At 43.5% G+C, this 25,653-nt stretch overlaps 1 protein-coding gene across 1 annotated transcript in view; it reads right to left on the reverse strand.

Moving 5' to 3' along the window:
- Positions 1–14,989: 14,989 nt before the first annotated feature.
- Positions 14,990–25,653, reverse strand: part of Bgb (Big brother) — a 34,460-nt gene continuing 23,796 nt past the window's right edge. Inside the window, exon 3 of the mRNA XM_065234390.1 lies at positions 14,990–15,929. Coding sequence (XP_065090462.1) covers positions 15,639–15,929 — 291 coding nt within the window. The 3' untranslated portion in view covers positions 14,990–15,638. The remainder of the gene's footprint in view (positions 15,930–25,653) is intronic.

Below are 25,653 nucleotides of genomic sequence, written 5' to 3' on the forward strand. Positions count from 1 at the left end.
ACGGTAGAATATTCATTTCATCTAGGATCCAGCGAAGGTAAATATCGAAAAAAATCACATTCATTTGCGCACAGTGATTTTTTTCACCAGTAGTAATTTAAATCGTGCACAGGGCAGCGCAGAAACTGGTAGGGGAGAATGGTACATAACGCATCCTGGGGTAGAACGCACTTTTTCATTTTATTTTGAGCTTTTCTTGGCATTTTTAATTTTATCATTCTAGGATTTATCATGTAGCATTTTGAGTTCAGATGCTAAGTTGCTTGATAATTCGTCAAAAAAAATCACGAAAAACATCGAAAAACACAAATGAAAGTCCGCTGGTGCGTTTTGCCCTGAGGGTGCGTTATGTACCATTGTCTCCTATGGTAAGGTTATGATTTTATTTTTGTCTCTTCGTTCTTATACGTCAACACTAAAGAGCCTAAATTTATAAAGAGACGACATCTTATCCATTTGACAGGTCTTCTGCTCGATTGGAATGACTTTTCCTATGACTTTGACAGATAATAGATTGTTCCAATTGTAATTGTAAATTTCAGCTAAGCCACACAGATAAAATTTTTGAATTTTAATAGTGATGTAAACATTCATTCATGTAAACTTGTATTTCACTTCACGCAACCGAGCAACTTGTAGACAATGTTGTTTACAACAATGGGCTTTTTTATACAATGTTTGCTACATTGCATGAAATGGCTCAGAACTTTACATGATATATATTGTAAACTTATATGATATGTGACGCTCCATTTATGTGCATCATACTGAACAGAAATTTACACTACTTTTTCGAACTGTGCATGTTTGCCATGGCGTGTAAGAATGCATGAGAAAGCTAATACTGCCTGCCAGATATTTTATTTTACTAAACATATGAATTGATTACACGTTTAAATAATATATTTTTTGTTTTCCTTTGGTTTGTTTTCCGTCGATCTTGTTTTCCGTGCTGAGCACCAATGCTACCGACGCCAGGGAGGCAGCTCCCACACCTGGACCCACCTATCGACCCATCAACTCATGAACCGGAGACCAACAATCGGGAATGACGATTTTTGAATTTTAAGGTGATTCCTTGACGAGTTCTAAAATGGCGATTGACTGATATGTCCTATCACTTCAAGTTTTCTAGAGTACGAATCTCGGACACTGTTGTGACATCGCTGATGCAAATGTGGAGTTCCAGTTTAATTGTTGTATGTTTAGTGACATTTGTGCTCTTGAAATTTCGAGGTGTTAATGAGATGAATCAGAGAGAAGGTTTCCACAGTGATTCACCTTAAAGTTACTCTAACAAAGACACCATGAATGGTTTTGTGTACGGTCGAATTAAAGCCCATGGTTTTATTTTTTTCAGATGTGATCGGTATCACATCCAAGGGCATAGTCTGGTTTTGTGTTGAGTCTTGAATAATTAAACCAAATGGCATTATGCTTAACGCCATTAGGCCCAATGTGGTTAGATTGAACCGTACTAGGATAAATAAGTCATTACTCCATGATGTAAATAATCTTTAAATTTTTATACTTTTTGGAATTTTTAAAGCTCTCAAAGTCTCAGATGCTTTGTAAAAAGGGATAGTAAAATGTTGAATATATTTGTAAGTGGTGTATTGCGCGTTTTCACTCATCAAAAAGTGTGATAACAATGCGAGCTTCCGTCTAATCGTCTCAGTGTCTTGGGTGCACTTATTCCTTATAAATGCTTCGAAGATTTGACGGAAATGTGCACTTTTATCACATTCCGCTAAAAACCCAATTTCATTACTTCAACATAAAACCTGTCATATTCGCTTTCAGATAGTTACAATCAGCGGTTTTACGACTCGCGAGCGCTTACTCTGAGCGAACGCTTACAAATCATAAAATCGCTGATTGTGACACAAGCGAAATTGACAAATTGCATGTGTCAACACACACACTTTACAACCTCTTCTTTTAAGTTACAAGTCCAACATATCATAATAACATCTAATGATTTCATAATTCCGAAAAACATTTGTTTACAGCGAATGAGTGGAAGCAACCCTGCTTAACAGCATGAGCTTTTATGCCTAGCACCCATTATGTCTGTCGTTTATTATGCCTAATGTATTTATGCCTAACGTACGTATGCCTTACGTATGTATGCCTAATGGAGTACACTCGATTTTGAACTTACATTTCTAGCCAACTGTATAATATATATTCTTTTTAATTACTGTGGCGCCTCTAGCTGTCGTAGAAAGAAACTATTGACAGCGTTTTGATCCGGAAGGATTGATTATTTAGTAGTGGAAATTTCATCATATACTTCGACAGTGAGCATTCATAAGGGCGTATACGCGATGATCGATTCTCTTCATCGATTTTCTCTTTTGTTAATAACTCGCCAGATTTAACGTTTGTCGGTGCGTTTGCTGTTGCTTTTGATGGCCAATGCAACCTGTTACAACTCTACATTGAATAAATTCTACAAAATTGTTTCGCTTAGCTGTAGCAATGCAAAGAGAAAATCGATGAAGAGAATCGATCATCGCGTATAGGCCCTTATGCATGCTCACTGTCGACTTGTTCAAAAGTTATCGAAGATGGAACGTGACAGACGTGAAAAAATTCTGCACACTCACGTGCAAAATCCAACGTGGTCAGGAGGAATGATTGCAAAGGCTCTCAAATTTCCAAAATCGACTATAAATCCCGTGCGTAAACGTTACCGGGAAACACTTATGTTGGATCGTACAAAACAAAACAAACGGGATCTCCGGTCGTGATTTGGCGAAAAGGTTCAGTGCGGCACACAGTACAGTTCGGTGAATCTGTATGCGAGAAGGTTTCCGGTCGTACCATGACAGCAAACATCCCAACAGGACGCTGAAACAAAACCTGGTTGCCAAAAACCGTTCAAGGAAGCTGTACGAGCAAGTTCTGACCAAGTACAACGGATGTATTTTGATGGACGATGAAACTTACTTAAAAATGGACTTTGGACAAATCCCGGGCCAAAAATTTTACTCTGCTAAACGTAAGGGGGATGCTCCGGATAAATTCAAATTTGTCTTTGCAGATAAATTCGCTCGCAAGTTGATGATTTAGTAAGGCATCTGCAGTTGCGGAAAGAAAACAAAGGTTTTCATCACTGGGGTGACTATGAATGGACAACTTTCGACCCCATTAACCCCTCATTTTATCTGTCAAACTTTCATAGCGAATCAAAACAAACATTGCGTAGTACTAAAATTTCGACTAGAACGGGGTACGTTAATCGTTTGCTTGGGACCAATAGGCTAGTCAAGTAGTGAGCCAATTTAAAATCGTTAGTTTCGTATTGATTATTGGTACTACTGTGCAAGACATGATGAGAGGTATTTCGCGAAAAGTTCGAAAATTCATCGTATAATTTTGTTGTATTGTTTTTTTTTCCTTAAAGCTAAATAAAAATCCTACAAAATGATATGATATCTTTAGCGTTTTTGTATTTTATTTCCCTTTGGAGAAATGTCCTATTTTGTGCGGCCAAATTCTAAATGGAACAGACTTTAGACCTCGTGAATAAATAGTAACTATGACGAATGAATTATCCAAAATTATCGCTGATTTAAAATTTAAAATTCAGCGGTGCCTGTGGTATTGTGTTAGCGTGATTATCTCTCACCTCAGCAGGCCTGGGTTCAATCCCAGTCGGCACCGCCGGGATGTTCTGAGGCATAACATCTCCGATCACGCCTTCCTTCCGAAGGGAAGTAAAACCGTTGGTCCCCGGTTCATGAGTTGATGGGTCGATAGGTAGGGTCCAGGTGTGGGAGCTGCCTCCCTGGCGTCGGTAGCATTGGTGCAACTCGGGATTAAGTATCCCTCAGACTTTCATAATATACGTAAAACAATATTCACTGAAAATCTAAGTCATTTGGTATCATGGTTAAACATTTACAGCTGAGCTCAATGTTTTCCGGAGATTATCTTTAGTACTAGGTCGAAAATTAGTTTAGAAAATTAATTAAATTGATTCTTACAATCTGCTGAAATTCACGCATGCAACCTATTTTATTCTATGTTCCATATGTTTGAAATTTCCTGATGATAAACCAACACTTCTAATCGCGTTCCACTTTCCAACCTTGCCTGAACCAGCTCAATATTATGAATCATTACAACGCTTCATCACTTAATTCCAATCGCTTCCAGGATGCAATATATTACAGTTCGCTCAATAGCTACTTTATCTCGTTCGCATCTTTGACACCATTCTTCAACCTTTCAAGCTAGAAGCTACAACTGCTTTCTGCTATTTCTCGGAACCTATCCTCAGCTTCTACAGTATCATTACTTCTCATAAACACAATAAAATTTTCAAAGCAAAATCCGACAGGGGATAGATTTCACAAAACAAGCAAGAAAAACAAACAATGGATAATTTACACTATTTATAGAACAGATTTTCCAGATTTCGGGACGAAATCATATCATTAGATCCCCAGCACTAGCAGCAAATGCTCCGAATGTCGTAAAATTTCGTTCTTCGGAGGCACACCTACACCTTCTGTGATGTCATAATAAGTCGAGACACCCTGGAGTGCATTATTGGCATACAGGTAGGAGAGTTTCTTAAAATTTATGTTTGCTTTCTTACTTCTACTCGTTCCTGAAGCACAAAGGAACACGTCCACCCCCGGTATATGTGACAAATAATAAGCGAGTAAAAGGACCTTACCTTTCTGTTGCTACTGCCAGCTACCTGCCCTCAATGCTACTCATCGTCCTGTCCCTACCACTGCAACGGCTACAATCAAAGTTGTTTATTTTTATTCCAACCTTATACAAGTTTCAATTACACTGCAAAAATTAGTTCTATAAATATTGTCCTTGGAGATTAATGGCACTGCCTGTGATTGCTAATCCTTTCCATCAGGTTAGGTTCGAACCGAAAACCATCATCATTCATCTTGCCCGCCTGGATGGATGCTGAGCAACCCGGATAAAAATGATAAAAATGGGTGTCCACCGTGCCGTAACAAAAAGTAGGCGTCGACTGTTCAACACAAAAGTCGAACGGACCGACCAGCAGCGACTTACGATCCAAAGTGTGACAAAGCAAACAAACTGTAACTGTCAAAAATTAGCATATTTTTATTGACCCTTTCTCGTGTAATGCCGTTTGTGTCCATTTCACGGTTACGCCCCAAATCTATTACAGGCATTGTAGTGAACCCTTTAATCAAGTAGCAACAGTGGGAAAAAACTGCCAGGCCGTAAATTAAATTAATAAAAATGTTCCCCGGTTGAACACCTCTCCCAGATTGGGCTGATGGCTGAACGCACAAAGGCCATGTGTGACACAATTGATTCTGCCCGTGTACAATGCTCGGAGAAAGGGTTACAGATATCGGGAACTGGTTGTCAGTGTGAGCTGGTGTTTCCTTCGTTTCGGTGCAACATGATTTATGATCGGTACGGATCGGATCAGATCGGTTATGAGTTGGTAAATTTGGCGGACCTGATTAGACGAGGGACGAACTATAGAGATGTTTATGAGTTGTAATGCATTAGCCATTGGAAGAAAGTGTGGGATAACAAGATTGTTATTTCATTGAAAGGTTCTGAAACCTACAAGCAAGCACCACACGGGCAAAAATATTGTCAATACTTGATGCAAATATTGACGACGAATATATTGATAGGCATATTGACACAAAATCAAAAAAGTTTGATTTCAAGTTTCAATATTTCCCCTCATTGTCCCCTTTTGTTTGACTACAGCAGCAGATGGGGCCTGTTCTTTGGCATCTTTTGACAAGGTGGTTGTGATCTGAATCGGAATATGCCAGCAGCTACAACAATGTTAGTGATGAGCGACTCTGTATTGATGACCCCCCGAACATATTGTTGATAATATTGACATGAACATATTGATGGAAATATTGACGAAACTTCTGTCGTGTGGGGTGCACTTATGAAGGAACACGGATCAAACATATGCAATATGGGATATCGGCTCATAATAGGAAAAAGTGCTTTATCACTTGAGCGTTGCCTTTTTAAGCCTGGTACGCAGCTGAAAAGAAAACGGAAAAGTAATTTTTGAGGATTTTTCCCAAAAGAAAATTTCACAGCTATAGTCTGCTAAATTTTGAGATTATAGGGAGATGTGGTCAAATTGTAAAATCAACACTTATTAGTGTTTATGTTGTTTAAATGCATCCAAAACATCAGTTTTGCAATAAACGCCAACATTACCTAACGGAATAATTGATCAGACCATTATTCCGCAAGGAAAGTGAAATTGCATTCAGAATGCGCCACCTTCATGTCGATCACGATACTAATGTAATCGATCTTTCCTTTACCGATTTCTTTTGAACTGCGTACTGGGTCAAGAAATGCTAAAGGAAAATAATTTCTTTAGCATTCCGTGTCCTATCCCGTAGCACGTAAAAATGTCATTACTTTTCAGCTGCGTACCAGGCTTTAAAAGATAAAGCTATCTTCAGATATGAGTGTGCACGGGCGGAGCGGATTGGTACTTGCGGTGGTGTGAAAGAGACAAAAGAATGCAGCGGTTCGACATGTTTGATTCGTTTTCTTTCTTTCGTAAAATTCATCTGAACGAGTAGGGTAAATTAAGGCTTCGACAATGTCCTATTATCTTCATAGGCTAATTGGCTGGCAAATGACTGGGATAATGCGTACCACCGGTACTTCGCGTACTTGAAGGTTATAAAATAGACCCGTCACGCAAGTGAAAGTGGTCCTTAGCCTTTTGCCCAGTAACTCCTATCCCTTCCTCTCCGCGGCGCTGGCTGGGGTACGAGTAACCTTAGGGAAGATCGGGTAACCAACCCCGGTGGGAACTTTGGTCGTATGCTGACAGGGAAGGAGGAGCTGCATCCTTTTCGGAGGATGTGGCTTAGAAAACCCGAGCGTCTGTTCTCCATGTTAGGGGCGGCTCAAACAGCGTCTGACTGGCATCCAGCGGCTGAATACGGAATGCTTCCTCCCGAAAGCTGTACCCAAGATGGCAGTCCCATCACGGCGGATAGGAGACCGTAGACCAACCACCTACTGTCTCCGAAACCTTCAAATTGTTACAGAAACCTATAGTGAAAGATTACGAACTGATTTTATGGCAACAACTTTTAGCGCTATACAACGGACAAGAATTGGAACGTGGAATGTACTGACGGGGTAAACTGGCACAACTCGCCAGTGAGGCCCGCCGTATGACGCTAGAAATCCTGGGACTTAGTGAAGTCCGCTGGCCGAACTTTGGAGAACACAAGCTGCCTTCGGGACAGGTACTTTTATAATCTGGTATGCGAGGTGAAAACGCTCCGCAACATCGTGGAGTTCGCTTTCTGCTTAGCGTCCAAGCACAGGCTGCGCTCATCAAGTGGGAACCTACCAATGAGAGAATAATCGTTGCCAGATTCAGAACACGGGTCCGAAACCTTACCATAATCCAATGTTATGCGCCAACCGATGCTGCCGAATTGCAGGACAAAGAGAACTTTTACAGTCAACTGAATGCTGTCGTGGATAAGACTCCAAGAGGTGATATCAAGATCTACACAGGCAACTTCAATGCGAAGATTGGCTCCGACAACTCGGACTGCATAAAGTCACATGGGTCTCCCGTGATGGATATACAGAGAACCAAATCGACCACATCTGCATCAGCCGAAAATGGAGACGGAGCCTTCTTGATGTTCGGAATAAACGCAGCGCTGACATCGCGTCTGACCATCATCTCCTGGTCGGTGAGATCCGCCTACGCATTGCGCGGGTTCAACGGCGGGTGGAGATACTCGGGCGGCGATTCAACACATGCCGACTGTAAGACCCAGCAGTGAAGAGATCGTTTGTCGAAGAACTTGAGGCTCGTGCAGCTAATATTCCGGAAGGTGGCAGCCTAGAAGAATAGTAGAACAAGCGAGAACAACCTGGGTGAGCTGCGCACTCAGAGGAAGGAGTGGATCACCGATGAAACCTGGAGGAAGATCGAGGAGCGGAGAGAAGCAAAAGCCGCGATAGAGCGAGCCGGGACAAGCGAGCGTGGGTAGACTCCCTGGCTGATGAAGGGGAGAAAGCCGCAGCAACTGGCGATATCCGCCTCCTCTATGATGTTTCACGTCGCCTGAGCGGGGCAAGGATGAACACAAGGATGCCTGTGAAAGACGCGACTGGAAAGTTGCTCACCGACCGCACTGACCAGTTACTGGCGTCAACACTGAAGCTCCATCATTGCAGGAGATAGAAGCAGCCATCCGAAGTATGAAGTCCAACAAAGCCCCGGGGGTCGATCGCATATCAGCAGCTGACCCCATGCAATCCTCACAAATGTTGCATCAACTATTCGTCAATATCTGGGTCACCACGACTTTTCCGGCCGACTGGATGCAGGGCGTCTTGGCAAAAGTCCCCAAGAAGAGAGATCCAACTGTATGCGACAACTGGCGAGGCATCATGTTAATGTGTATTGTTCTCAAAGTTCTGGGTAAAGTTATCCTCAATCGGATACAGGAGAAGATCGACGCGACTCGGCTCCGATTCCGTGCTGGAAGATCCTGTGTGGACCATATTGTCACGCTCCGCATCATCTTGGAGCAGGTCAATGAGTTCCAAGACTCCCTGTACTTGGTATTCATTGACTACGAAAAAGCTTTCGACCGACTAAACCACGAAAACTTGTGGGCCTGATAAGATCGTCAACCTCATCGAAGCGCAGTACGAGGCTTTCTCATGCAGAGTGTTGCACATCGGAGCTTTGTCTGACCCGATTCGGGTAATCGCGGGTGTGAGGCAGGGATGTATATTATCACCGCTACTGTTCCTCATCGTAATCGACGAGATCATGGTTGGAGCCGTTGACCGTGTATCGAACCGTGGGTTGCTGTGGCAGCCTATTACCATGGAGCATTTCAACGACTTCGATTTGGCTGATGATGTTGCGTTATTATTACAACGGCGCTCAGCCATGCAGAGTAAGCTCGACGACCTTGTGGAGCGCTCCTCTGAAGCAGGTCTAACCATCATCGTCAACAAGACCAAATCGTTGGATGTCGACACGGAAAACCGTTCCAATTTCACGGTAGTGAAGAAAGCCGAAAGCTTTCAATATCTTGGCAGCCAGATAGCGTCGAACGGTGGCACCAAGAGCGATATAGGTGCACGGATTAAGAAGGCGAGGGCTGCTTTGGCCAGTTTGCGAAATGAATGGAGAGCGAATCAGATCAGTCGGCGCACCAAAATCCGATTTTTTGACTCGAACGTGAAGTATGTGCTGTTATACGGCAGTGAAACATGGTGTGTATCAGCGGAGAACACTCAGAAGCTGCAGGTGTTTATCAACCGATGCCTGCGGTACATATTTCGTGCCTGGTGGCCCCACAATTGGATCTCAAATTCCGAGCTTCATCGTTTGTGCCATCAGAAGCCGATAGAGACAGAAATTCGTGAACGGAAGTGGAGGTGGGTCGGCCACACACTACGACGGAGTGGAAATGAAATCTGCAAGCAAGCACTGGACTGGAATCCAGCAAGACATCGCAGCAGAGGCAGACCCAGAGGCTCGTGGCGGCGGAGCCTAAACAGTGAAATTAAGAACGTTGACCGATATTTGACTTGGGCACAGGTCAAGGCCAAAGCTAGTAATCGCCCAGGATGGAAATCTTTCATAAATGCCCTTTGCAACCCTGGAGGTGCGCAGGATCGTTAACTAAGTAAGCTAAATTAAATTTGTTAGCTGTCATGTTTTGGATATTAAGTTTGTCAAATAGTTAAATCACTACGAGTTCTCTTCCGGATTATCTTAGAATGCCCCCCTGAAATTGTTTCAGATGTGAGTTGCAATTGCGAGGAATTCTTCTCATGATCCCATAATAGCCTCTTCCGAACTGGCTTCAAATTCACCATTTGTTCTCCTCACAGTTTTCTTAAAATACTTCTCATAACTACCTGGAACTTCTAGTGAAATTCCTTCAGAATTATCCCTAAAATTCTTCTACAATTATCGTTAAAACCTATTTGGCAGTCTCATCAATTTTATATAGAAAATTCTTCAATGTGAGTACTTCCACGCCAACTGACGAATCGATTTTATTTTTCCCTCTCATAATTCCATGAAACTTTGCATAATTGTTTATTAGGGCAATGAACCATGTTTGTGCTGGAATTCAACCATTTTGATACACGCCTAATGTTTAAAAATAACGTAGTTGATATTTTTCAATAAATCATAGCGCGAAAACGGCTCATCTTATCATAATGACGTCTGAGACTAAATCACAAATTTCGTCAATACGGAGAAAAATAACTGTTGAAAACTTACATTGTTACATTGGTTTACTCCCACGCTCCTCCAAAATAAAACAATTACTATGGTAGCAATTAGAATAAGAACGTTTCAGAGTTTCTACTCCGGGACAGGGTAGACCTCCTGTTGATGAGTGAATACAATGATCTTATCAAGATGTTGCACTTGGTTTTGGTTTTGTCAACGTGCTCCCTGAAAATCAGCTTGCTGTCTAGTGTTAGGCCTAGGTAGACTACCTCTTTTGACCATTCCGCCACCGTGCCGTTCAGGCAGATCTTATTATTCTCCGACGGAACAAGTCTGGGAGATTTAGATTGTGGAAAGATGATGACCTGGGTCTTTGCCGCGTAGATTCGGATTTTCCAGTTGTTGAAATATTCAGACAGGACGTCCAGGCCTCTCTGAAGTTTGGCAGTCAGAACTCCGATGACCCTACCCTTGTTGACGATGGATGTGTCATCTGCGAACAGAGACAACGATCCACCATTAGGGAGAGCCGGCATATCGGAGGTGAAGAGGTTGAATAGAATGGGGCCAAGGATGCTTTCTTGTGGAACCCCGGCACCGATGTTGAAATCATCCGATGTGATGGTATTCAGAGAGACTCGGAACGTCCTGTTCGATAGGTAGTTGTTAATTATCTTCACTAGGAAGATTGGAAGATCGTACTGCTGCAATTTGAACACCAGGCCATCATGCCAGACATTATCGAACGCTTTTTCAACGTCCAACAACGCCATGGCAGATGTTTTCGACATAGACTTGTTCCGTTTGAGAAAGTTTGTTACTCGAGTCAGCTGGTGAACGGTCGAACGACCTTTCCGAAAACCAAACTGTTCCTCGAGTAACAAGTTGTTTTCTTCAGCAGATGTTAGGAGCCGGTGCTAGACTGCTCTTTCGAACAGTTTTGATAACCCTGAGAGAAGGCTGATTGGTGGATAACTTGAAGGAGAGGACGGATCCTTCCCAGGTTTCCGGATGGGTATGACTTTAGCTGACTTCCAACACGAGGGGAAGTAGCCAAGTCTGAGACACAGATTAAAAATCAGTGCCAGATGGTTGTAGAATCTGGAACTCAAGTGTTCAAGTTCCAGATTCAGGATGTTGTCGAAACCTGGGGCCTTCATGTTTTTAGATGATTTGAACAGTTCGTCAACCGTAATCTCGGATTCCTCGGGTAAAATATTGGGAATCTGATGAAGATTGGTTGCCTCAGCTTCGTGAGGGCTGACGATTTTTGGTCGAGATTAGCCTACATCGGCCACCACCGGATAGTGGTCCGAACTCAGCTCTTGGTGGGTCACAGGTAGCGAGATGTTGTCTCCCATGTTGCTGATGAAGATGTCTATCGTGGAGTGAACGCCAGACCGGCTCAACCGGGTGGGAGAGTTTGGCGCTAGTATGGTGTAGCGAGTCTCTTGCAGGTTGTTGTGCCGTTTTGGTTGCATCGACTGTTGCCCCAGGCCTGGTGTTTGGCGTTGAGGTCACCCGCGATGATGAACTTTTCGCCGCGTCTAGTTAGTCTGATGATATCCCTCCGTAGGTCTGCTGCCGACCCGTCCCTGATGGTGACTTGCTTGGGGCAGTAGGTCGCAATAATGGTGATAGGGCCGACAGGAGTGGAGACTTCTACCCCTAAAGCTTCGATGATTTTCAGCTGGAAGCTCGGCAGAAGCCGACAGCAGATGTTTCTCCTTACAGCAATGCCCACTCCTCCTCCCCTGGAGCTGGTTCGATCAAGTCTTAGAAGCCGAAAGTCAGGAAGGTAGACGTTTACCTCCGGTTTCAGTTGGGTTTCAGTGATGACGGCAACGTCGATGTTACGTTCGTTGAGGAAGTGAACAAACTCGATGTTCTTGCTCTTGAGCGAGCAAGCGTTCCAGTTGGTGATCTTGATGGCTTCACGGTCCATAATTGTCGATGAAACGTGATGCAGCGACATTGTGAGAGAAATATTCCCATTTTTCCCGCTTCAGCAGCTCTTCGATGGCGTTGTAGTACTTCCTTGCTGGTACCATCAGCATGATGCCTTCAGTGCACATGCGCATGGTGCACTTCAAGCCTTGCTAGATGTAGAATTTGATGTTCTCCTGAAGCCCGGGCGGGAATCCCTTGACGAAGACGGGTGGTAGTTTCTCCTTTTTCTTTATTTCCGGTTCATCACCATTTTCGAGAATGGCGTACCGGTTGTTTGACAGCAGCTTTTTCGATGCCGACTGAGCGTTGGCGGTTTCCTGTCGGGGACGCTTCCCGGACGAGCTTGCAACCGCATGACCACGCGGCGGTTTTCCCATGCTGGGATCAATCGATGTTTCCCTTAACACCGCGGAAGAGAGACGCGAACACTATCGAACGAACAAATACTCTACAGAGAGAGAGAGCGGACAAAACCGGACTGGACTTCTTGACGATGAAGCAGAGAATCGGTTGCAGCTCACCGAGCTTAATATTTCCACCAAGGGAATCGAAACTGTAGACATTTTGATCAACACGGCGGAAGGGGAACTGTACTTGATAGCTGCTTACTTTCCTAAAGCGAGGAGACGCTGAAGCTGAACCCAATTTCGTCGAGATATTTCCACCACTATCACCAGAAGGGTTGAACCATTCTTTGTGAAAGGAGACCTGAATGCACGCCATCGCCACTGGAACTCCTCTCGAGCCAACAATTCCGGAACGTTACTCTTCCAGGAAGCGACTAGTCGTAGCTTTTACTCCATTTTCCGGACTCATTTACGTTCTGTCCCTACGATCGCGGGACATGAAAAAACCTGTCACGTTGAACGAGCTATCTTCGGATCATCTCCCAGTAGTGTTCAACGTGCTGATTGGATTCGTTATAAAACGAGAGATAAACGCATTGCTAGACCTGTTAGACCCGGCTATTTCCACCCTGCACAACGACCACTCTACTAGAGGTGGAAGCTGTCTCGATTCCTGAAGTCCAGCACCGCTCCTATCAGCCTGCGACCACTCGACGGTTGATAGCGCTGTGAAACAAACGTCGACGATAGTGGTACAGGAGGAGAAGGGACCCTATCTACCAGGGTACCACATACCCTACGAGCTTTGACTTTCAAGACATGATCGAAAGAAGTCATTGTTTACAAAAGCTGTTACGCCATAATTCCAGCTCTATCTTGATATGGGAACTGACATCCAATTGATGACCTTGACAAATGTCCAAAAAATACTGCTTTACAAATTTACGGTGGTCCTGAAAAGGACCGTTTTGTCGTGATGATTGAGTAATGCTGAGCTATTAGGGTGTTAAACACATATGAGGCTGGTGAGCTGTATGTTGTTTGGAATGAGGATGACGCGCTTGGCATAGATGTGGGCTGCAGCTTACTTTTTGCAGGCAGCCTTTCGTTGTGTACTAGAGAACAATGTTCAACGCCACGCGTCGAAAGCACTGCTGCTGCTGATGCCGACGACCGGACACCACCACACACGGTGATTGGACTGAATCCGATCAGCGGTTGAGGGCAGTCTTGATAGCTAGCTGCCACGCGGTGATTGAGACCGGATTGAATTCAACTTTGAAATCTGTGTTAGGGAAATCGCTTTTCGCAGGCAATCGATGATAATTTTAATTATCATAGCAACAATTGCACATTCGTGTAATTTTCAATAGTGCCATTTTGAAAAATGATAAAGTCTTTAATTTGCGCAGACATATTTCTGATCCATTGGTGATAAAATTATTGAAATTGGTCCAGGGGCAGCTGAGTTATTAACGTTCAAAATCTTTCATAATTTTGTTACATGTTCAATTTTCGGTTTTTACAAAATGTGTCCCCATATAGTAATCGAGTCTAAAATTACCAGTCCAGTGACAAGGTCTATACCAACATCAGCGCTTGACAGTAGGCAGCATGTTCCGGGCTCAAATAATTTATTTTGCTGTGCTGGGCCCGCCATCGCGGTATAACACGTTGCGCTAAGCGCCTGCCACTGGCACTGGGCTGAAAATTACAGATACTCGAGTACGATTTGCACCACAAAACCAAATTTGCCAAATCAATAACTTCAATTGAGCAAAACTGTGTTCTTGCGATTCTTCCGAAAAGAAAAGAATGCTAACAAAAAATCATCGCCCTTTTATAACATATATTACCCACGCTCCGACAGTAGTTCTAAACCCTATTTTTCCTTTTGCTGCAGCGCTTCTGAATAATAAAAAAACGACTATCATACACCTATAGCAAGCACTGAGTGGCGCGCACTAATTCTCGTTCTAACAATGTCATAAACACAGGAGGCGAGAGCCCAACAAAAAAGAGTTAATCTGTCATGGTACGATGACGGCTGTAATAAATGGGTTAAACATGAGCAATGGAAAAAAAATGGTAAAGGGGGAATCCGAACGCAATCTGGTCTGGTCCCGGTGCTGATGGTTCGACAATTTATTAGATAAGTGTTTTCACGCTAACAACGCCAAGAGGCGAGTAAGAGATGATAATGATTTCATCCGTCGTCGTCGCCGTCACCGTCACCGGGCACCGGGTTATTATCAAGTTAATATTTAATAAATTCGATACACCGGTGCGCATCCTTTGAACTTTTGTTCGGCTTTTTTTCATAGGGTTAGAGAAAGACAGTGCAACAGTGGGTGCTAATAGGGATCAATCAGTACTAGTGTGACGGTGGTAACAGCTGAAGGATTTCTTTCTTGGAAACAAGCAAGTCAATCGATTTTAAAATTATCATAACAAAATGCTATCAAATTTATTGGCATCTCTACTTAGAAATCTAGAACGTTTATCGCTTACGTGGACGACAGAGAAAAATAATTATTCTTGTTCTTTTTGGTAGCTCCTTTGAGATTCGGTTACTTATACATAGGTAAAATAATATATAAAAATTCTCGCTTCAATGTTGATTGCTTGAAGAAATAATTGAAGGCTCTAGAACATAGACGATGATTGCAAAAAAAAATCTAATGCTGATAACAAAAACCCAATCGCACAAAATCGTGAATTGTGTGCTGTCGAATTATTTGCATTGTGCACGTGGCATCTGAAATCTGAAGGTAAAATAATATTTACAATTGAGGAGAGATTAGCCTGCTACTCGTACATTTTACTTCTGCTCTGGTTATTGTGGTTTGATAATTGTTTCATTATTTTTAGTTTGGTTGGTAACCACTCACGAAAGCCAGTGTTTACCAACCGCGGAAAGTTTAAAAGGGTTAAAATGTTGTTCCGAAATTCTAGTCAAATCTTGCCGTTTCTTTTATGTAGCACATTCATACACTTATGTTTCAATATATGGGATTATGGGGAGTAGTAAAATCACACAGTTGCCACTAGTTTGCCTGTCCGTTACCTGCTCAGACTACAATTTATCGCCTCCACATGCCGGTCGCTCCGGTGCCGACACCGATTCCGGCACTGTTCCGACGCATTTGCTCGAACTCATCCTGCGTTGTGCGTTGATAGGATCGTTGCTTGTCTTCGAAATCCCTCAGTCGTTGATTGTAGCGATCCAGTTGCTCCCGCAAGATGGCGTCCTCTTGGGCGGCTCGCTTCTCGTCCAGCTCGAGACAACCGATGCCGTCCAGCCGTTCCATGTCCATCCAACCGCGGAACCGTACGCACACGCCATTCATGATGAAGTGCGACTTGATGTGAACCTGCAACAAGAAGAAGCAACAGCTGTCAGAATCTTGCATTCCTTGGAATAGTTTTCAAAACGGTGACACTTAATCTACAGTGATCGTGAGCTAAGCGCTTAACCCTAACGCCCGTTTGAGAAAGGGATCAACTTCGGAAGCCTTTAACATTTTAATAGCTGTATGTTTGACATTCTTAAAACATTTGTCAATCCGTCCCGACACCGATCTCGGACCGCCTCGGGAAACGATCCATTGGAAAGCGATCAGCCATAAGCAATGCAGTGTGCAAGGGGGAAGAGACTCGGGTTAACCCCCTACCATTGGAGAAATTTTACTTTTCAGAGCATTTGTGGCATTTATTCTCGTTTTGAATGAATGTACTGACTTTTAAAAATCTTTAACCACCCTTTGGGTGTGTTGATTTATTTCCTTTTAATTCCGTTATAATTGTTTATCTTTTGACAGATACGCGAATTTTCTCTACTATTTGCAGACTTCATCAGTGCCAAGTACGGCAACGTGCCGTACAGTTTAAAATTTGCCTCTACTCGAGCTTCTACTGTTCTGACACTGAGTAATATCAACCGGTGGAAACTAACGATTTTAAATTGGCTCACACTGGACTAGCCTATCGGTCCCAAGTACATCGAATAACGTACCCCATTCTAAGTCGAAATTCGAGTACTACACTATGTTTGTTTTGATTCGCAATGAAATTTTGACAGATAAAGTAAGGGGTTCGTGGATTTTCCTATGTTTCGAGGGGTGCATCGATTAGCTTGGGACCGAAGAGAGTACCAGAGCTGAGCCAAAAAGTTGAGCACGTCTCTTCGGGACCTTCTGGTCTTAGAGTAACCTCTATGGGCTGGTAATTGGCTGGACAATGCGTACCATTGATACCCCGCGTATCTGCAGGTATAAAATAGACCCCAATGTGGTCCTTAGCCTATTGTCCAGAAACTCCTATCCCTACCTGCCCGCGGTGCTGGCTGGGGTACGAGTAACCATAGACAAGATCGGGTAATCAACCCCGTTGGGACTTTGGTCGTATGCTGACAGGGAAGGGGGCTTCTCTATCTGGAGAGCGTAGTCTAACCGAGCGTCTGTTCTCTATTTTAGGGGCGGCTCAAAACGTTAGAAGCGGCTGATCACCGTCCTAGTGCCAGCTTGGGACTCTAAACAGAGCTGTGCACGATGGTGCTCCGGCGAGATGGGGTGCAGGCCCTACAAGCCCAATGACATTTATACAAGGTCTGGGCCAACAGGCAGCTTGCTGGTGTTAGAAACAAAAATGTTGTAAACATTGCTGAACATCTCCGAACAGATAGAAATACGTCACTGCCAACAGCTGTTTCGTGTAAAAAGATAAACATTGCAATAAAATACGAACACCACTAAACATTTGCACATTTCACTAACACCAATCAGCCCTTTGGCCCAGACCTTATATAAACGTCATTGCTACAAGCCAACCGTAAAAAAGTACAGGAAGCAAACAATGTAAATACAGACAGGAACAATCGGCATAGACCTAGGCAACGAATACGGACTAGCGATTGGAAACTCGAAACATAGAACTGCAAGTCTCTCAATTTCTTGGGAAGTAACCACATTCTTTCCGACTTATTGAGGGTCCGCATGTTCGACATTGTAGCGCTGCAGTAGGTTTGCTGGAATGGATCGTCGGTACATGATAGGTGAAACGCAAAAACGCGTGATTGGCTGGTGGCCAATCGACAAAAGAATGTGCAAGTTGAGGATCAAAGGCCGTTTCTTGAATGTTGGCATAATAAACGTGCATAGCCCTCACCTAGGAAGTAACGATGATGACAAAGATGCTTTTTACGCACAGCTGGAACTAGTATACGACAGTTGCCCAAACCATGACGTCAAAATCGTTATCGATGATCGAAGATCACCAGTTTACGAACGACAACGGCCTCAGACTCACAGATTTCACCACCTCAAAGAATATGGCCATACGTAGTACCTATGTTCAGCACAGCCTCCCATATCGGTACACCTGGACATCACCACATAATACAGAATCACAAATCGACCACGTTTTGATCGATGGAAGACCCTTCTCGGATATCATCGACGTCAGGATCTATCGTGGCGCAAACATCGATTCGGACCACTACCTTCAAGTTACCCGAAGTCGCAACTGACTACGCGCAACACCTTGACGCAGAGCTGCCGGATGAGGCAGATCTGACTGAAGCCCCTCTTGAAGACTGCTGGGATAGTGTCAAAGCAGCCATTAACAGAGCAGCAGAAGGAGTTATTGGGTTTGTGGAACGGAATCGACGAAACGATTGGTGTCAGACGATTCTAGACGAGAAGAATGCAGCGCGGGTGATGATGCTGCAGCATGGTACCCGTCAAAATGTAGAGCGATATAATCAGAATCAAAGACAGCAAACATCGTTCACAACAGACCCCCAAGTTCTACAAGAAACTCAACGGATCGCACAAAGATGAGCCGAAATATGTCGTGATAAAGGTGGAGGTATCTTGACGGCCGAACGTGAGGGGATCAAAAGGTGGAAGAAGCACTACGATGAACACTAGACTGATACAAAATTTGAAATTTTCGCTCCACAGTGCTCAAACGGTTCCAAATTGGGTCCTGCTTAGCCTCCCAAAATTTGAACTACTTTAGTAAAAAACTGACTTGGCACAAACCATTTCAAGTTTAAATGGGAATTACTATGGGAAAAATTATGTTTTTGTTTATATCTATCTAACAATTCACCACATCACTGTGCTTTTAAAAATCATAGCAGTGATTGTAGAAAATTTTCTCAGCTACAACTTTGTTAAAAACCACTTTTTAATCAAATGCACGGAACAAAAGTTATTAATGATTCAAGTCACTGATGTCTTATGATTATGCTCAATCAACTGTTCAGCAGGCAACATTGGTGTTTCTGGTGAGAAGAATAGAGCACATAGGAGCACATATATCATGGCTAGTATGTCACACTGCAGAATACAGTGTTGCTAACAGAACAGCTGCTTGATCATGCCATAAGATTATCAATCTCTTAAACAATTAATAACTATTTCATTTGCCATTTGGCTGAAAAACGATGTTCTGCAAAGTTGTAGCTAAGAATAGTTATAGAACTTTTCGAAAAATTAATATGGAAAATGGGTAGAAGACAATGAACAAAAAGTTTGGTTTTCCCATAGTAATATCCATATAAACTTCGAATGATTTGTGCCAAGTCAGTTTCTTCATTCCGTCTCGCACGCTGAGCCGGTCAAGTCGCATCGGTCTCGTTGTACGACACTAGTTTTTGAGTTTTTGAGTTTTTCCCCACGCGAGGGTTTTTTCTCGCCAAAGTTAGTTGGCATAGTGTTAAAACAACTAGTGCGCGAGTGAGGAAGCCGTTAGTCATACGCCGAGCGCTTTGATTACGGTCCATCTTTAACATCAACATCTGTAAAATCATCACCACTATCGGCCCATTGATAGCAACAACGAAAGCACGTTAAATTGCCTACCGAGGCGAAAGAGGCATACCAGCTGCAAGGCTATCGACCCAACAGCCGTTGGGGAATACAATAGCATCGCACCAGTCATCCGCCGCCTCAGTGCAATAGGTATACCGTGTCGCTTTGTTTTCACCAGTATCGCATCTTCCCGCATGGTCCAGTATTAGATTAGGCTGGGTCATAATTAGGGTGATCCAAAATCTTGTAAATAGTATATATCTATATTTTTTTTTTTCTTTCTTGATTTTTTTTTTCTCGTACTATTTTTAAGTAGAGTATAGTTAGGGTGATCCAAATTTTTTTTTTCAGAATATATATCCGGAGTGATTTGAGATTTGGGCGTTATTGCATTTGTAAACAAACACATCAATCACCGATTTCTCGCGAATAAAAGCTCAATCTCGAAAAGCAATAACACTATGAGGTAGAGGAATAATTCCTCTATCATTTGGTATAGTTTGTTTGTGAGATTGAGCTTTTATTCAAGAGAAATCAGTAATTGACCTGTTTGTTTACAAAAGCAATTACGCCCAAATCTCAAATCACTCCGGATATATTTTTTTTTCTATTTTTTTTTCTTGGTTTTTTTTTTTTTGTTTCTTTCATATTACTCTTTAGTAGAGTAAAACTATATCATTTTTTTTTTTTATTTTTGCATTTTTGTTTTTCTATTTTTGATATTATTTGAAATTACTGTAATTATTTGTAAAATATTTACCAAAAACACCATTGCGGCGATATTTAACCGCAATGGATGAAAATGATAAAGGCGGGGGATGGTCGCTTGCCATCTCAGACGACGAAACTCTTAATTCCACCTCACACGAAAGTCTCGAGGAAGTTGTGGAAATGGAAACCCTTGACGTTCCAGTTGACTCGCTCTCCAGCAAAAATACTGGAGCATATCCCAAGAAAAGATATCGCCCACAACCCTCTCCCCCACCATCTCCTCCTCGTCCACCTGCACCCCCCACACCATTGCCCCCGAAAACCTCTGCGCTCCCCCGCCTAAAGGCTTACCCAGAAGCCTCGAAAGGCCCATGGGTTGTTTTTTTCCGGCCCAAACAAAAACCTTTGAACATTCCGAGGATCTCTAAGGATCTAACAACACATTTTTCGGCCGTTACCGATATTTTCAAGGTAACACCAATAAAACTGCGCGTTACCGTTGATGACCGGAAGCAGGCTAACCAAATTGTTGCGTGCGAGCTTTTTTCATTGGAATACCGAGTCTACATACCCAGTAGTGAGGTAGAAATTGAAGGAGTGGTCACCGAAGCGAGTTTGACTAGTGATGATTTCTTGGGTCCCGATTCCTTCGGAATCTTTAAAAACCGTGCCCTGCCGAAGGTGAAGATATTGGACTGCCTTCAAATGCAGTCAGTATCCGTAGTAGGCTCCAAAAAAACGTATTCCTTGTCAAACTCGTTTCGTGTGACCTTTTCGGGTTCAGCGTTACCTCACTACGTCGCTATTGGCAAGGTTCGGCTGCCTGTACGTCTGTTTGTACCTCGGGTAATGAACTGCTCGAAATGTAAACAACTTGGTCATACATCGGACTACTGCTCGAACAAACCACGCTGCGATCAGTGTGGCGAGCAACATCAAGAGGGCCCTTGCGGTGCTCCTCCAAAATGCGTGTACTGCAAGGAAAGCCTACATACCCTGACTGACTGCCCGAGGTATAAACAGCAGGGAGAAAAACTTAAGCGGTCTCTGCAAGCTCGCTCCAAGAGAACTCTAGCAGAACTCTTGAAGAATACCGCTTCATCTTCTCAGACCACACCAAAAAGCAGTAACACGTTCTCCATTTTGCCAGTTGATGATCTAGACTCTGACTCAGAGGTCGGTGAGGATAGTCCGTTTGTCTTTAAAGGCAATACGAGAAAACGAGCAAAAAAACACACCACCGAAAAGCCTCGTAAGGCCACTCGTACGGACCACCCTTCCACCTTGGAAAAATCAAGAAGTAACGGAAATTCACCGAAACCCATTCCACCGGGTTATAAACCTTGTAATTATGACAAGAACTTTCCGTCACTTCCAGGATCATCTAAAACCCCAGATGTCCCAGTTTTTCGGCCAGAAAAGCAGCTGAATAATCAGCAAGAACATGCCCCCATGTTCACGTTTTCTGGTATTGTGGATAGCTTCTTCAGTATATTCAATGTCTCTGACTCAACGAGGAGCATTATTAATTTAGTGCTGCCAATGGTGAAAACTCTTTTGAAGCAACTAGCTTCTAGGTGGTCCTTCCTTGCATCGATCATATCCTTTGATGGATAATTCTCCGAATGAGGTCGGGGATATGATCTCTGTTCTTCAGTGGAACTGTAGAAGTCTTATGCCAAAACTTGACACATTTAAATTTTTAGTTAACAACTCACTTTCTGATGCATTTGCCCTTTGTGAAACATGGCTCTCTTCAGACAACGATCTTGCTTTCCACGATTTCAACATTATACGCCTTGACCGTGCAGATTCGTATGGAGGGGTGCTTCTGGGGATCAACAAGCTCCATTCCTTCTATAGAATCGATCTGCCTTCAGTGACAGGCATTGAAGTAGTTGCATGTCAGGTTAATATTCGAGGTAAATACCTCAGTATTGCCTCAGTATATCTTCCACCGAAAACCGCGATCTCTCGTCAAAGTTTCGCGGATATCTGCACGGCTATGCCGGAGCCACGGTTGATCTTGGGAGATTTTAACTCTCACGGTACAGGCTGGGGGGAACTGTACGACGACAACCGCTCAACCTTGATATACGACATGTGCGACTTCTTCAAAATGACAATTCTGAACACCGGGGAAGCAACACGAGTAGCCAAACCTCCAGCAAAAATAAGCAGATTAGACCTCTCACTTTGTTCGAGTTCACTATCGTTGGATTGCTCGTGGAAAGTAATTCAAGATCCCTACGGTAGTGACCATTTGCCAATCAAAATTTCTATTACCAATGGTTCATCTTCTACTCGCTCGGTCGACATCGCGTACGATCTTACGAAAAACATTGACTGGCGAAAATTCGCGTCCGCGGTTCTTGATGCCAGTCAATCGGTTGACGTACTTCCTCCGCTGGACGAGTACTCCTTTCTCGCGAGTGTCATCATCGATTCTGCGCTGCGAGCACAGACGAAACGTGTTCCGGGTGTTTCCGTCCGCAAGCGACCTCCCACCCCGTGGTGGGATAAGGATTGCACCGACGCGAACAGCGAGAAGTCCGCCGCGTTTAAACGCTTCCGCAAACACGGTAAGGTCGGGGATTTCGAGCGGTACACCGACCTCGAGAAAACCTTTAAAGACTTAATTAAAGCAAAAAAACGCGGATACTGGCGTCGGTTCGTCGATGGTTTGTCGCGAGAGACTTCCATGAGAACACTCTGGAATGTCGGCAGGAGAATGCGAAACGCGTCATCACCGATTAATGAAGACAAGGAGTACTCGGACAGATGGATTTTCAGCTTCGCGCGGAAAGTTTGCCCGGATTCGGTACCGGTTCAAACCAACGTTCGTGATCGTCCGTCGGGTAATAACGAAATAGATTCCCCGTTTTCGATGGTGGAATTCTCACTTGCTCTCCTTTCATGTAACAACTCAGCTCCAGGAATGGATAGAATCAAGTTCAACTTGCTCAAAAATCTCCCAGACGTCACGAAGAGACGCTTGTTGAACTTATTCAATCAATTTCTGGAGCACAACATTGTTCCGGATGATTGGAGGCAAGTAAGAGTTATCGCCATTCGAAAACCCGGTAAACCCGCGTCGGATTATAACTCGTACCGTCCCATCGCGATGCTGTCCTGTATACGGAAATTGTTGGAGAAAATGATTCTTTTTCGTCTAGACAAATGGGTCGAGTCGAATGGTTTACTTTCAGATACGCAATTTGGATTTCGGAGAGGCAAAGGAACGAGCGACTGTCTTGCGTTGCTTTCAACTGAAATTCAACTGGCCTATGCGCAAAAACAGCAAATGGGTTCAGTTTTCTTGGACATTAAGGGGGCTTTTGATTCTGTTTGTATCGATGTCCTTTCGGATAAACTCCACGATTGTGGGCTTTCACCAATTATGAACAACTATTTGAGCAACTTGTTGTCTGAGAAATATATGAGCTTTTCTCATGGAAACTCGACAACTTCACGAATTAGTTATATGGGTCTCCCCCAGGGCTCATGTTTAAGCCCCCTTCTTTATAATTTTTACGTAAAAGACATTGATGGTTGTCTTGATGAAAATTGCTCGCTAAGGCAGCTTGCAGATGACGGCGTTGTGTCCGTTATAGAGCCAAGTGCACCGGACCTGCAAGGACCATTGCAAGATACCTTAGACAATTTGTCTACTTGGGCTATGAAGCTGGGTATCGAATTCTCTCCGGAGAAAACTGAGTTGGTTGTTTTTTCTAGGAAGCATCATCCTGCACAGTTACAGCTTCAACTAAAGGGTAGAACAATCACTCAAAGTATATCTTTCAAGTATTTAGGTGTCTGGTTCGATTCCAAAAGCACGTGGGGAAAACATATTGCGTATGTGAAACAAAAATGCCAACAAAGAATCAATTTTCTTCGTACAATTACCGGAACTTGGTGGGGAGCACACCCGGAAGATCTGATCAGGTTGTATCGAACAACCATCTTGTCGGTTCTAGAGTACGGTAGCTTCTGCTTTCAATCCGCGGCGAAAACACATATCTTGAAGCTGCAACGAGTTCAATACCGTTGCCTCCGAATCGCGCTTGGCTGTATGCACTCGACGCATACGATGAGCCTCGAAGTACTCGCGGGTGTTCTTCCACTGACAGATCGTTTCGCGGAGCTGTCCTTTCGGTTTCTTATCCGTTGTGAAGTAATGAACCCACTGGTAATAGAAAACTTTGAGAAGCTGCTCGACAGAAATCCTCAAACAAGATTCATGAGTCTCTATTACGATTACATGACGCTGGAGATTGGCCCTTCTTCATTCAATTCCTCTCGTGTTTGCCTCCAAGACTTTTATAGTTCCTCTGTAAATTTTGATCTGACCATGTTGCAAGAAATCCGTGGAATACCAGATCACCATCGGTCGATGGTTGTTCCCTTAATTTTTGCAAACAAGTACCACCATGTTAGTAACAATAAGAGTTTTTTCACAGATGGGTCAACTATAAACGCTTCCACTGGATTTGGAGTATTCAACGAATTTCATAGCGCCTCATATCAACTGCAAAAACCCTGTTCCGTATACGTTGCGGAACTAGCAGCCATATTTTACGCAGTAGAGCAAATTGCCTCACTACCATCTGATCACTATTTTATTTTTACTGATAGCCTTAGCTCGTTGGAGGCTATTCGATCAATGAGGCCGATGAAGCACTCCTCGTATTTCCTGACCGAAATCCGAGCTAAATTGAGTACTTTATCTAACTGCTCCTATACTATCACCTTAGTTTGGGTCCCATCTCATTGCTCAATTCCGGGCAATGAGAAAGCGGACTCGCTAGCTAAGGTGGGCGCTATGGAAGGCGATATTTTTGATCGACAAATCGCCTTTGCGGAATTTTTCTCAATTACCCGTCAGCACGTCCTCACCAACTGGCAACAAAAATGGAATGAGAGTGATCTGGGAAGATGGTTACATTCTATTCTCCCACAGGTATCGAACAAGCCATGGTTCAAAGGATTGGACATGAGCCGTGACTTTATACGTGTCATATCAAGGCTCATGTCCAATCACTACTCGTTAGACTCGCATTTCTTCCGAATCGGGCTCGCAGGCAGCAATTTGTGCGCTTGTGGTAGTGGCTATCACGATATCGACCACGTGCTTTGGTCATGCACCCTACATTGTGTTGCTAGATCCGAGTTATCCGCATCCCTCAGGGCCCGAGGAAAACAACCTATGTGGCCCGTTAGAGACATCTTGGCGAGCCGAGATCTCGATTATTTTAATTTAATTTATGTGTTTTTAAAACGGATCGATCTGAGGATTTAGTAGTTAGTGTCATCTTGTGTTCTCTCAAGTTGCTAGGTCTCCATCGGTGTACCCCCATGTCTGTCTTTTTCTCCAGTATGTCGCTTAGTTCTAGATCAAGAGCACATTGCTCTAAAAAACCTTGTGTTCTCAATCCCTACCCTGCCATCCGTTTGTTACAATTTGTTACCCCTAACCTCGAGAAAGCCGCGAGTAATCGGCCCCCGCTTTACTAACGTTAGTTTTAAGTAATTTTGTACCCAAACGATGAATATCGGCTCCGCAAAGCTA

This window comes from Ochlerotatus camptorhynchus, unplaced genomic scaffold, assembly GCF_037179485.1.
Source record: "Ochlerotatus camptorhynchus isolate MF236.1 unplaced genomic scaffold, CSIRO-AGI_Acam_v1.1 ptg000433l, whole genome shotgun sequence".
Lineage (NCBI taxonomy): Eukaryota > Metazoa > Arthropoda > Insecta > Diptera > Culicidae > Ochlerotatus > Ochlerotatus camptorhynchus.